This window comes from Lithobates pipiens, unplaced genomic scaffold, assembly GCF_037356315.1.
Source record: "Lithobates pipiens isolate NorthernLeopardFrog02 unplaced genomic scaffold, aLitPip1_a1.2 Scaffold_23, whole genome shotgun sequence".
Taxonomy (NCBI): domain Eukaryota; kingdom Metazoa; phylum Chordata; class Amphibia; order Anura; family Ranidae; genus Lithobates; species Lithobates pipiens.
In genome coordinates, this window is record NW_027507785.1 from 313,708,993 (window position 1) to 313,721,729 (window position 12,737).

Consider the following 12,737-nt stretch of genomic DNA (forward strand, 5'->3'; position numbering starts at 1 on the left):
CGACGGACAAACTGACGCACATGCTCAGAATAAATAACGAGACGAAAGCTATTGGCTAGTGGCCCGTTTATAGCCCCGACGTAGGTGTTGTACGTCACCGCGTTCAGAACGATCAGATTTTCCGACAACTTTGTGCGACCGCGTGTATGCAACACAAGTTTCCGACAAAATCCGTCTGAAAAAAAAAAACTACGGATTTTGTGGTCGGAATGTCCGACCGTGTGTACGGGGCATTAGAACGCCATACTTACCGCACGTGTGCCATAAAAATGCATAAAGAGGCTTTGTAAGAAAAGAAAACGCATGTTTAATTGCTTCAAACCACAAACAAGCATGAAAATAATTTTCTCGTTAAAAATATTAAACAGTTACATTGTTACTTTTTTTTTTTGCGGGATGATAAAAACAATTCATTTTATTAAGAGTTCAAATTCTCGAAACTTTATTACACAATGCTAAAGCCATGGAACCACGGCAAAGAGCCTAAGTGGAGAAAAGGATACAACACATCGATCGTTCTTGTTTTATTATATAGGTCCAGAACACACAAGAAATATCTACAAACAGAAAATGAGAAACTTAACAAATCACAGAATAAGTATTCACATTCCAAGTAAATATGACGAGCAATGTTTTTTTTTTTTTTGTTCAATGCTCATTGGTTGAGCTCTTCGTTTGCTATTATCGAGAGGCTTGTATGGTTTTGTATCTCCTATGTTTTATTAGTTGGGTGGGGGTGGGGTTGCATATGAAAAGTAAAAAATACCTGCCATCTCTTTGAAGGTTTTACCGTTACCTAAATATTAAATAGAATATAAACCCAAACGCAACAATAGACACGTAGGGGTCTATTTATAAAAATCTCGAGACATTCACACAGCTGTCACACACAATCCCCCATATTTTGCCCTATTATGTTTATTTACTATGATCGTCAAGCTCCATCTAGTGGCCATAATGCAGTATTTTTCTGAAATTATTATTATTAATATTATAATTTTATATATATATATATATATATATATATATATATATATATATATATATATATATATATATAAAGGATTTATATAGCGCCAGCAGTTTGTGCAGCGCTTTACAACGTTAGGGCAAACAGCACCGTTACAATAAAATTCGATACGAGAGGAATCAGAGGGCCCTGCTCGTTAGAGCTTACAATCTAGAAGTAGTTCAATCAGGAAAATACCGCATTAGGCCACTAGATGGAGCTGACAATCAAAAGGAAAATTATCGCACAGGAATTTTTTTCTTGATGTGTGAATTTTTTTTATTTTTTTTTTATACATAGACCCCCTAACGAGGTACTGTACATATAAATAAAATAAAAAAAAAAAAAACACAAAGGAAACAGAAAAAAATATTTTAAATAAACGTAAACAAAATGATTGTCTTTGGGACTTAAAATTGTGTATATGTCCCGAAAAAAATAAAAATAAAAATAATTGTACTTTCCTGATTAGTTGCAATAGGGCTCCTTTAAATATTGTGGAATAACAAAATAATTATGTTGAGAATAAGCGTTAATTCGATTTTTTTTGCTCTAAATTGATTTATTGGACTTATACTCAAATGTTTAATAATTTTATAGAGTATTAGAAAAAACTAAAATACCTTCGCCTGGAGAAAATGCTTCTCTGGTCGCCCTTTTGTTCCTACAAGGTGAGCCAAAGCCTAGGCATTTGGTCGTGTGATCTCTACTCCCGTTCAATGGAAATCATGTGACTACATGCCTAGGCCTTTGGTTACATGAGAAGTGGGACGGCGTGAGTGCTGCTTTGTTTGTAAACAAAGTACTTTGGAAATGGAAGCATGCACACGCTCAGGGGCAAAGTCCGGGAGTGTTCCTGAATGTGAAAGTCTATCAGAGCCATGGGTCTGAAGTACTTATTGTTCATTGAGCTTACACAAAAGAAAATGACCTGCTCTCCTCCCCTACGTGTTCCGTCCCAGTGATTGGACAATCAAGCCTGAGTGCTGCATCCTGGAAGGAAGGGAAGATGGTCACATGATCCTCATATCCAGAAGTATTGGGTGTTTCCAGTGGCTCAGACAGACAAATGAAGCATCGGGGGGAGGTAGGTGGAATGTGGACTTTCTCGAAACCTGTCAAATGCCGTAAAACTCAGGAAGGAGATCTTGGATTACTGACTAGAAGGCTGCCCGTGGCCGGTCCACTTGCTACACAAATATACAATATCTCACAAAAGTGAGTACACCCCTCACCTTTTTGTAAATATTTCCTTCTATCTTTTCATGTGACAACACTGAAGAAATGACACTTGTCTACAATGTAAAGTAGTGAGTGTACAGCTTGTATAACAGTGTAAATTTTCTGTCCCCTCAAAATAACTCAACACACAGCCATTGATGTTTAAACCGCTGGCAACAAAAGTGAGTACAACCAAGTGAAAATGTCCAAACTGGGCCCAATTAGCCATTTTCCCTCCCCGGTGTCATGTGACTTGTTTAGTGTTACAAGGTCTCAGGTGTGAATGGGGAGCAGGTGTGTTAAATTTGGTGTCACTCTCACTCACTCATACTGGTCACTGGAAGTTCAACATGGCACCTCATGGCAAAGAACTCTCTGAGGATCTGAAAAAAAGAATTGTTGCTCTACATAAAGATGTCCTAGGCCAGTGATGGTGAACCTTGGCACCCCAGATGTTTTGAAACTACATTTCCCATGATGCTCATGCACTCTGCAGTGTAGTTGAGCATCATGGGAAATGCAGTTATAAAACATCTGGGGTGACGAGGTTCACCATCACTGGCCTAGGCTATAAGAAGATTGTCAAGACCCTTAAACTGATCTGCAGCATGATGGCCAAGACCATACAGCGGTTTAACAGGACAGGTTCCACTCAGAACAGGCCTCGCCATGGTCCACCAAAGAAGTTGAGCACACGTGCTCAGCGTCATATCCAGAGGTTGTCTTTGGGAAATAGACGTATGAGTGCTGCCAGCATTGCTACAGAGGTTGAAGGGGTGGGGGGGGGGTCAGCCTGTCAGTGCTCAGACCATACGCCGCGCACTGCATCAAATTGGTCTGCATGGCTGTCATCCCAGAAGGAAGCATCTTCTAAAGATGATGCAAAAGAAAGTCCGCAAACAGTTTGCTGAAGAAAAGCAGACTAAGAACATGGATTACGGGAACCATGTCCTGTGGTCTGATGAGACCAAGATAAACTTATTTGGTGTCAGATGGTGTCAGGCATGTGTGGCGGCAACCAGGTGAGGAGGACAAAGACAAGTGTGTGTTGCCTACAGTCAAGCATGGTGGTGGGAGTGTCATGGTCTGGGGCTGCATGAGTGTTGCCGGTGTCTTGTCATATAAGGTCCTCCATCCGATAGTGTCCGCTGTGTACTGCGCATGCGCAGTACACAGCAACACAGATTCCAAAAATTGCCGAGGATGAATGGCGCCTGCGCCGTGAGTCCAGGTTCTATCCCCACTATCCAAGTGGACATAGAGTAGGAATATAAAAGAGCCGAGCCCAGCAAGACCGAGCCCGAAGCGTGGCGAGCGAAGCGTGGCGAGCGAAGCGTGGCGAGCGAAGCTCGCCCGCGAGGGGCCCTCTAATATTCACAACCCTAAGTCTGCATGTATGGTGGGGCTACCACCTCCACTCACGGCACAGGCGCCGTTCAACTTCGGAGATTTTCCGAAGCTTCGTCTGCTCCGTACTGCGCATGCGCAGTACGGGGCGGACGCTATATGATGGCACAACACCGGCATTGGGGAGCTACAATTCATTGAGGGAACCATGAATGCCAACATGTACTGTGACATACTGAAGCAGAGCATGACCCCCTCCCTTCAGAGACTGGGCCGCAGGGCAGTATTCCAACATGATAACGACCCCAAACACACCTCCAAGATGACCACTGCCTTGCTAAAAAAGCTGAGGGTAAAGGTGATGGACTGGCCAATGAGGCATTGTAAAACAAGACCAGTCACCCTGCAAGAGGAGAGAGAGAGAGCAGAGCTGTGGGAGGGGCTCAGCAGGCTCCACCCATGACAGGCTGCCTGCAGGAACTACACGTCCAATGAGGCATTGTAAATCCCTGACATTAGCAGACATGACTGGGCATGATGGAAATTGTAGTTCCTGAACAACTGGAGTGCCACAGTTTTGAAGACCCCTGGCTTATGCAATCTGGCCAAAGATAACAATAAAAAAAAAAAAAGTGGAGGCACATATAATCGTTATGAAATGGGGGTCTATTTATAAATATGCTTCAAGCATTCACACAACCGTCACAAACTATCCACGTATTGTGTCTAATAGGTTTATTTCTCATGATGGTCAGCTCCATCTAGTGGCCATGTTTCCATATTTTCCTGAAATACCTCAAATCAGAAAAATACCGCATTATGGCCACCAGATGACGCTGCCAAGCATATTAGACACATTATGGGGATTATTTATGAATGCTGTGCAAATGCTTGAGCACATTTTTTTATTTTTATTTTTATAGACCCCACTGTGTTAGGTTGTGTTTAAAGGCCAAGTTATTATTTTTTTTTTTTGTGATTACTGGTCAGTCGAGTCATGTGCTGGCCACTTATGTATTTCAGGGATTTTAGCAGTAAGATATTCCCCACCACTAACTAGAAATCGAGACCCCGAAAGGACAACATTTCGTTTTATAAAGCACTGTGTATCAAAAACTATTACTATACTTTCTTTTTTATTACAAAATACTGTTGCCACCTTCTTTATCCTCTCTTGCAGCTCAGCACTGCTGATCTCCCCCACCCTTTTTTCAATCACTTTCTGTCTACATGCCCTCACTGCACCGTTAGCTGCATGTGATTGCTCTGGAGCGGCTGCCCGAGGCTGCATTCACACCTGAGCGTCTCGTTGTTGAGCGTTTTTTTATGACTTTTTTTTTGTGTATGGTGTTTTTAAAGCATTTTTGAGCTTTGGTGTTTTTTAATTAGCCAATAGAGAAAAATTTTCATCTTTTTCATCTTTGATTGCTATGTCTTTCAGCTTCTTCATCCGCCTTTATTTATTATGTATTTGTTATATTTATTTATACTTTTTTTTCGTAAGGTTGGGTTCACACTTAGTGTGTATGCGACTTACAGCTCAAACCCGCATCCAATTCACATAAAAGTGTGAACCCAGCCTCAAGGATTTAGGGGTTTATTTTTTTTTATTTACGTATTTTTTTTTTTTTTTTATTTCTTTTATTTGAAAGGTTAGGGGTTAAAGTGATAGTAAACCCAGGACCCTGCATTCACTATATCTGGTCTCCCACAGTACACAGAACATGGAAATGCAATTAATTTTAGTAAATATAAACTGCTAAATACCTTTTCTCGTCAACAGTATTTAGCAGTCTTGTGACTTCTATCAGTGTGTGGTTAAAGCAGATTTCATTCTCTTCTGACTTTCCTATGAGGCTGCAGGACCCCTGACCCTCTGTCTGGACAGTGCTGATTGGCCCTGTGCCGATCACATGCACCCTCCCAAGAAAATAAAACACGCTCTATCAATACACACCAAACTGAGCATGTGCGGAATGTCCCCCAAGGCTCTGTACTCCAGATGATGGATTGGGGACAGTAAAAGAAGGGGAGGATCAGACTTTTAATAAATCGGACACTTACCCGTTCCAGGGTCCAGCGATGTGGTGGGGGGGGGGTCGAAGCTCCGCTCGTCCCCCCCTCCGTTCGGCCGCGCCGGCATTGCAGTTGTGGGCACCCGGCTGTGGCTTCACAGCCGTGCACCCATTGCCATTGCCCGATTGGGCATGCAGTCATCTGGGACCTGTCACGTGTCCGAGGGGGGCAGAGCTGAGCCCTTCCTGCGCCGAGGGGGAAGTGATGTCACCAGCCCAGGCACTGAAGGAGGCAGACTACGAGGGACCCCTTAGCAACAGGCATTTAGAGGTAAGTTAAAAAAAAAATTCCAAATGTTTTTTTTTTTTTTTAAGGAATTTTAAACATTTTTTTTTTTTTGTGTGGAACACAACTTTAAGGTTTGGGGTTAATAATAGTGTTACGGTTAGGGTTTAAAATTAGGGTTAGGGTCTTTTATTTATTTTATCATAATTATTTATTAGGATTTATTTTTAATTATGTATTGCATTTGAGCAGAAAAATGCTAAAAAACGCACGAAAAAAAATGCAGTAAAATGCGTGTGAATGGGGCCTGAGAGCGACAAAGCTGGGCCTTGCCTGAGTATTGCATCTATAGTGACATGTGTGACAAGGTAACAGCATAGATGCTCACTTGGGTGACAGTTGTCACTCCTTAACAAACAGTACTTGAACAAAGGCCTGCAAGACCATTCACCCTGCACAAAAGGGAGAGAGAGCAGAGCTGTGGGAGGGGCCCAGCAGACTCCACCCTCTACAGGCTGCCTGCAGGAACTACATGAGGGGGTGGAGACAAGACCCATCGCCCTTCACAAGGAAAGAGCAGAGCTGTGGGAGGGGCCCAGCAGGCTCCACCCTCTACAGGCTGTCTGCAGAAAAACTACATGAGGGGGCGGAGAAAAGACCCGTCACCCTGCACAAGGAAAGAGCAGAGCTCTGGAAGGGGCCCAGCAGGCTCTATCCACTACAGGCTGCTTGCAGGAACTACATTAGGACACAGAGACAAGACCAGTCAACCCTGCATGAAAGAGAGAGCAGAGTTCTGGAGGGGCTCAGCAGGCACCACCCACTACAGGCCGCTTGCAGGAACCATGATGGTGGGGCGGAGACAAAACCTGTCACCCTGCACAAGGAGAGAGCAGAGCTGTGGGAGGGGCTCAGCAGGCTCCGCCCTCTACAGGCTGTCTGCAGAAAACTACATGAGGGGGCGGAGGCAGGACCCATCACCCTGCACAAGGAAACAGCAGAGCTGTGTGAGGGGCCTAGCAGGCTCCACCCACTACAGGCTGCTTGCAGGGACTATATGAGGGGGCGGAGACAAGACCCGTCACCCTGCACAAGGAGAGAGCAGAGCTGTGGGAGGGGCTCAGCAGGCTCCGCCCTCTACAGGCTGTCTGCAGAAAACTACATCAGGGGGTGGAGACAAGACCCGTCACCCTGCACATGGAGAGAGGGCACCAGTGAGCGGTCGCTATTATAGGGAGCTCCTGCACAAAGGTAAAGTCTCACACTAGATTACTGCACAGATCTGGAGGAAATACACAAAGCAGAACCAAAAAAAAACTAGACAATATTTGGTAATATCAGAGTTCAGCTTTAAGCCCTCGTTCAGATTAAATGCGGCTTTGAAATTGCGCAACTTCCCCCAAAAATCGCATGATTTCAAAGCGACTTTGAAGACCTCTGTGCTTTGGCTGCACCTAGAAAATCGCCAAAAGCAGTGAAGGAACTTTTTTTTTTTTTCAAATCGATGCGGCACCTCAAAATCCGCGTCACTTCCATTTCAACACGGCCATAGGGTGCGACTTGTCATGTGATTTGACGTGTAAGTCACTCCAATGTAAAGAAGGGCTTAATGTTATATATGACAATTTAGCTTTAGATCTACTTTTGAGTCAGACTTATGTGGCCATTTCAATCCCTAACGAAGGCGTCACAGCGCCGCCTGCTGGTGGCGGCATCTCTACAATTTAGAACAATCGATAACAGAGGAGACCAAAAATGACACTTTTGTTATGGGACTTGTGGAAAGGGCAGAGAGACAAACTTCTAGCTAAAAAAGAAAGAAAAAAAAAAGAAAAAAAAAACCTAAAAAAAAGATAAAAAAAAAAAAAAAAAAGGAGACACGACCTCTGAGTGGAGTTGCCCCATAAGGTAAACATTTGAGCTCCATGACTTTCATTTAAAACCCATGTTATAAATAAATAAATATATAATTAAAAAATACGGGTAGGAGGGATATAAGACAACCATCATTACTGCTACGAGAAGAGTGCAAAATGCAAAAGTCACATCTCCCCCTCCACGGGGAGGAAACTGAATTAAGACCATACTCAGGTGTCTAAAAAGAGAAAATAAAAATAAAAAATAAAACCCCAAGAGGATATCTGAATGTTCATGGATGGATCTTATACTAGATGGAAGCTACGGGAGGGATTTGCAGATCGATGGTTAATATAACGGTTTTTGTCCTTGGTTATCAAATTCTGACCAGGCGTCGTTTAGCTCCATAAAAATCATCTTTGCATATTGTTCATATGGCTGTCCTGTGGCCTGCGAGAGAAAACAAAATCAAGGTTATTATTAAAAATCAGAAACAAATAATAACTTAAAGCAGAACTTCACTTAAAAAAAAAAAGTGGTTAAAACCCTCAGAAAACAATATATTTTTTTAATTTGTGCAAAGAAATACAATATGATATTCAAAGTTTTGGTAAAATATAAAAGAAGGGGTTGAACAGTTAAACAATCCTCTTTTATTGTTCAGTGAGATAAATCTTGACAAACAGAGAAAAACTTTGTCAAATCCTCCCCCTTGCTGGGAGTGATGGGTGATTTACATATCTCGTGCATTAGCCTAAGGCCTCATGCACACGAGACGCAGATGAAACCTCTGTTAAAAAAAAGCTGAAACGCGCGTTTAGAAACGCGCGTTTTGCCGCGTTTGCATGCCGCGTTTAGACGCGTTTGCGTTTAAACGCGTTTATAAAGATAACATCATGTAGACCCTCCCCAAGCTCTCAAAGCATTTTTTTTAACTATTTCTGCTATTTTGATCAGAGTGAGCAGCAGCAGCATAGAGAGCAGTTGTACACTTGCATTTGCCGTGTCACTTGCCACGGCACCTGCCACAAGTTGTGGATTGTCCACTTGCCACGTCACTTGCCACAAGTTGGGGATTGTCCACTTGCCACATCACCTGCCACGTCACCTGCCACAAATTGTGGATTGTCCACTTGCCACGTCACTTGCCACATCACCTGCCACGTCACTTGCCACGAGATGTGGATTGTCCACTTTCCACGTCATCTGCCATGCCACCTGCCACAAGCTGTGGATTGTCCACTTGCCACGTCACCAGCCACATCACCTGCCACAAGTTGTGGATTGTCCACTTGCCACGTGACTTGCCACATCACCTGCCACGTCACTTGCCACATCACCTGCCACAAGTTGTGGATTGTCTACTTGCCGCGTCACTGCCACATCACCTGCCACGTCACTTGCCACGTCACCTGCCACAAGTTGTGGATTGTTCACTTGCCACGTCACCTGCCACGTCACCTGCCACAAGTTGTGGATTGTCCACTTGCCACGTCACTTGCCACAAGCTGTGGATTGTCCACTTGCCACATCACCTGCCACGTCACCTGCCACGTCACTTGCCACGTCACCTGCCACAAGTTGTGGATTGTCCACTTGCCACGTCTCTTGCCACAAGCTGTGGATTGTCCACTTGCCACATCACTTGCCACGTCACCTGCCACGTCACTTGCCACGTCACCTGCCACAAGTTTTGGATTGTCCACTTGCCACGTCACTTGCCACGTCAGCTGCCACGTCACTTGCCACGAGATGTGGATTGTCCACTTTCCATGTCATCTGCCATGCCACCTGCCACAAGCTGTGGATTGTCCACTTGCCACAAGCTGTGGATTGTCCACTTGCCACATCACTTGCCACGTCACCTGCCACGTCACTTGCCACGTCACCTGCCACAAGTTTTGGATTGTCCACTTGCCACGTCACTTGCCACGTCAGCTGCCACGTCACTTGCCACGAGATGTGGATTGTCCACTTTCCACGTCATCTGCCATGCCACCTGCCACAAGCTGTGGATTGTCCACTTGCCACGTCACCAGCCACATCACCTGCCACAAGTTGTGGATTGTCCACTTGCCACGTGACTTGCCACATCACCTGCCACGTCACTTGCCACATCACCTGCCACAAGTTGTGGATTGTCTACTTGCCGCGTCACTTGCCACATCACCTGCCACGTCACTTGCCACGTCACCTGCCACAAGTTGTGGATTGTTCACTTGCCACGTCACCTGCCACAAGTTGTAGATTGTCCACTTGCCACGTCACTTGCCACAAGCTGTGGATTGTCCACTTGCCACATCACTTGCCACGTCACCTGCCACGTCACCTGCCACGTCACTTGCCACGTCACCTGCCACAAGTTTTGGATTGTCCACTTGCCATGTCACTTGCCACGTCAGCTGCCACGTCACTTGCCACATCACCTGCCACGTCACCTGCCACAAGTTGTGGATTGTCCACTTGCCACGTCACTTGCCACATCACCTGCCACGTCACTTGCCACGAGATGTGGATTGTCCACTTGCCATGTCACTTGCCACGTCACCTGCCACGTCACTTGCCACGTCACCTGCCACGTCACTTGCCACAAGATGTGGATTGTCCACTTGTCACATCACCTGCCACATCACTTGCCACATCACCTGCCACGTCACCTGCCACAAGTTGTGGATTGTCCACTTGCCACGTCACTTGCCACGTCACCTGCCACAAGTTATGGATTGTCCACTTGCCACGTCACATGCCAGTCACCTGCCACAAGTTGTTGATTTTCCACTTGCCACGTCACCTGCCAAGTCACTTGCCGCGTCACCTGCCAGGTCACTTGCCACGTCACTTGCCACAAGTTGTGGATTGTCCACTTTCCACGTCACTTGCCACTTCACCTGCCACGTCACTTGCCACAAGTTGTGGATTGTCCACTTGCCACATCACTTGCCACCTGCCATGTCACTTGCCACAAGTTGTGGATTGTCCACTTGCCACGTCACTTGCCACAAGTTGTGGATTGTCCACTTGCAATTGCAATTGTTTAAAATATTTTTCTAATGGTTTTTCATCATTTGCAATCATTTTTGAGATTTTTAATGTAAAAAAAAAGGTCACCTTTAAAAACGCATATAAACGCAAACGCGGCTAAACGCGGGTGCCGCGTTTAGCCGCGTTTTGCGTCTGAAACGCAGAAATTTTTGTTTCTGAACGCATTTTTTTGCTTCTGGAAAAACGAGATTAAACGCAACTGCATATAAACGCAAAAAAACGAGACTGTGTGCATGGACACATAGGATAACATTGAATGAGTTCAGGTGCAGTTGAAAAAACTGTCCAACTGCATCTGAACGCGCGTTTAACTGCGTCTCGTGTGCATGAGGCCTAAGAGACATGCATTATTTTTTAATTCCCTCCCCCACTCCTTTCTTCTGCTGCTCTGCAAGGATTGGCTGTTCCACACCTCAGAATGACTTGGCGTGCTGAAGTCATGTGGGGACTTTTCTGGGTTTTGTCTGGATGTTAGAGATCATAGCAGAAGTTCAGTGTAAGAAATGCACAGGAGAAAATGCATGTTGACAAGGGGAGTGTAGAGGTGGGCGGGGAGTCTACTGACATCACGACTCCACCCACTGAGCCCTGAAAAACAGACCCACCCACAAAATCTGCAGTTTTTCGGGTCTCATAGCAGACAGAGGGGAGACATTTGACAGGTAAAGATACATGCAGGAGGCATGTATATCCTTCTAGATAACTCCTATGGCAGTAGTTTAGAAAGGATGAGAGTGGATTTACAAGGCATAATTCCATCCACTGACACCAACAATGGGGTGTAATTCCTGCCACTGACACCAACAATGGGATGTAATTCCTGCCACTGATACCAACAATGGGATGTAATTCCTGCCACTGATACCAACAATGGGATGTAATTCCTGCCACTAACACCAACAATGAGGTGTAATTCTTGTCACTGACACCAATGGGGCATCATTCCTGGCACTGAAACCAACAATGGGGCAAAATCTGCCATTGACACCAAAACAAAAACGGGGCATAATCCCTGCCACTGACAACAAAAATGGGGCACTATTCCTCCCAGAGACACCACATCGAGCATTCTTTACTCCCACTGAGCCCAGTCCAACCCCCCTAAGGTTGGAAGGAAACCATTTCTTTAGAACGTTTGGAGACCCCCGCATCAGACTAGTTTATACATGAATAGGTGTAAGTTGGGTAATGTGATCTTACTTTGTCAGGGTGAACCACCAACACAGCTTTCCGGTACACTTTCTTCACTTGTTCCGGTGTCACCAGGTCGGCCATGCTGACCGGCTTCCACTTGGTCTCCCCTTCCCAGAGCACAGTGTGCATTGTGGAGAGCAGGGCTCGGATGTTCCGCTCTTTGCCTTCAATCCAATCCAAAAGCTATTAGTAAGAAAAAAAAAATAGATCCATCAAAAAACGGGAATGTACAATTGTCATCGGCACATTTATCAAACTCCTCCAACCCTTTCGGCATAGAAAAATGCTTTTTAAACATTTTGGGGTTGATTTACTAAAGGAGAATAGACTGTGCACTTTGCAAGGGCAGTCGCTCCAAGAAAATGAGATGAAGCTTCACTCTGCCCAGAATACCCAATCACATGCAAGGAAGAAAAAATAAAACAGCATTTTTGCTTGCACATGATTGGATGATGGACGTCAGCAGAGCTTCCCCTCATTTACTAAACTCTGGAGCAACTGCACTTGCAAAGTGCTCAGTCTATTTTATTTTAGTAAATCCAACCCTTTGGGCTTTTTTTTTTTTCAATCTGATGATGCTGTAAAGAAAGGCCTCAAACACTTCTAGGGGTGGATTTACTAAAGGCAAATAGACTGTACACTTGCTCCAGAGCTTATGGAGTTAAAGTTTCCCTTCACAAAGAACACCCAATCACATGCAAGGACCTTTAAAAAAAAAAATATATAAATTATTTTGTATTGTAATATGTATTTTTGCTGGCACATG

The 12,737-nt window shown here is 44.7% G+C and overlaps 1 protein-coding gene across 3 annotated transcripts in view; it reads right to left on the reverse strand.

Annotated features, from left to right (window-relative positions):
* Nucleotides 1-373: 373 nt before the first annotated feature.
* Nucleotides 374-12,737, reverse strand: part of DNAJC6 (DnaJ heat shock protein family (Hsp40) member C6) — a 147,281-nt gene continuing 134,917 nt past the window's right edge. For all 3 annotated transcript variants that reach the window (XM_077450542.1, XM_077450543.1, XM_077450541.1), the window contains 2 exons: nucleotides 11,978-12,154; nucleotides 374-8,185 (listed from right to left, as the gene is read on the reverse strand). In XM_077450542.1, coding sequence (XP_077306668.1) covers nucleotides 8,084-8,185; nucleotides 11,978-12,154 — 279 coding nt within the window. In that variant the 3' untranslated portion in view covers nucleotides 374-8,083. The remainder of the gene's footprint in view (nucleotides 8,186-11,977; nucleotides 12,155-12,737) is intronic.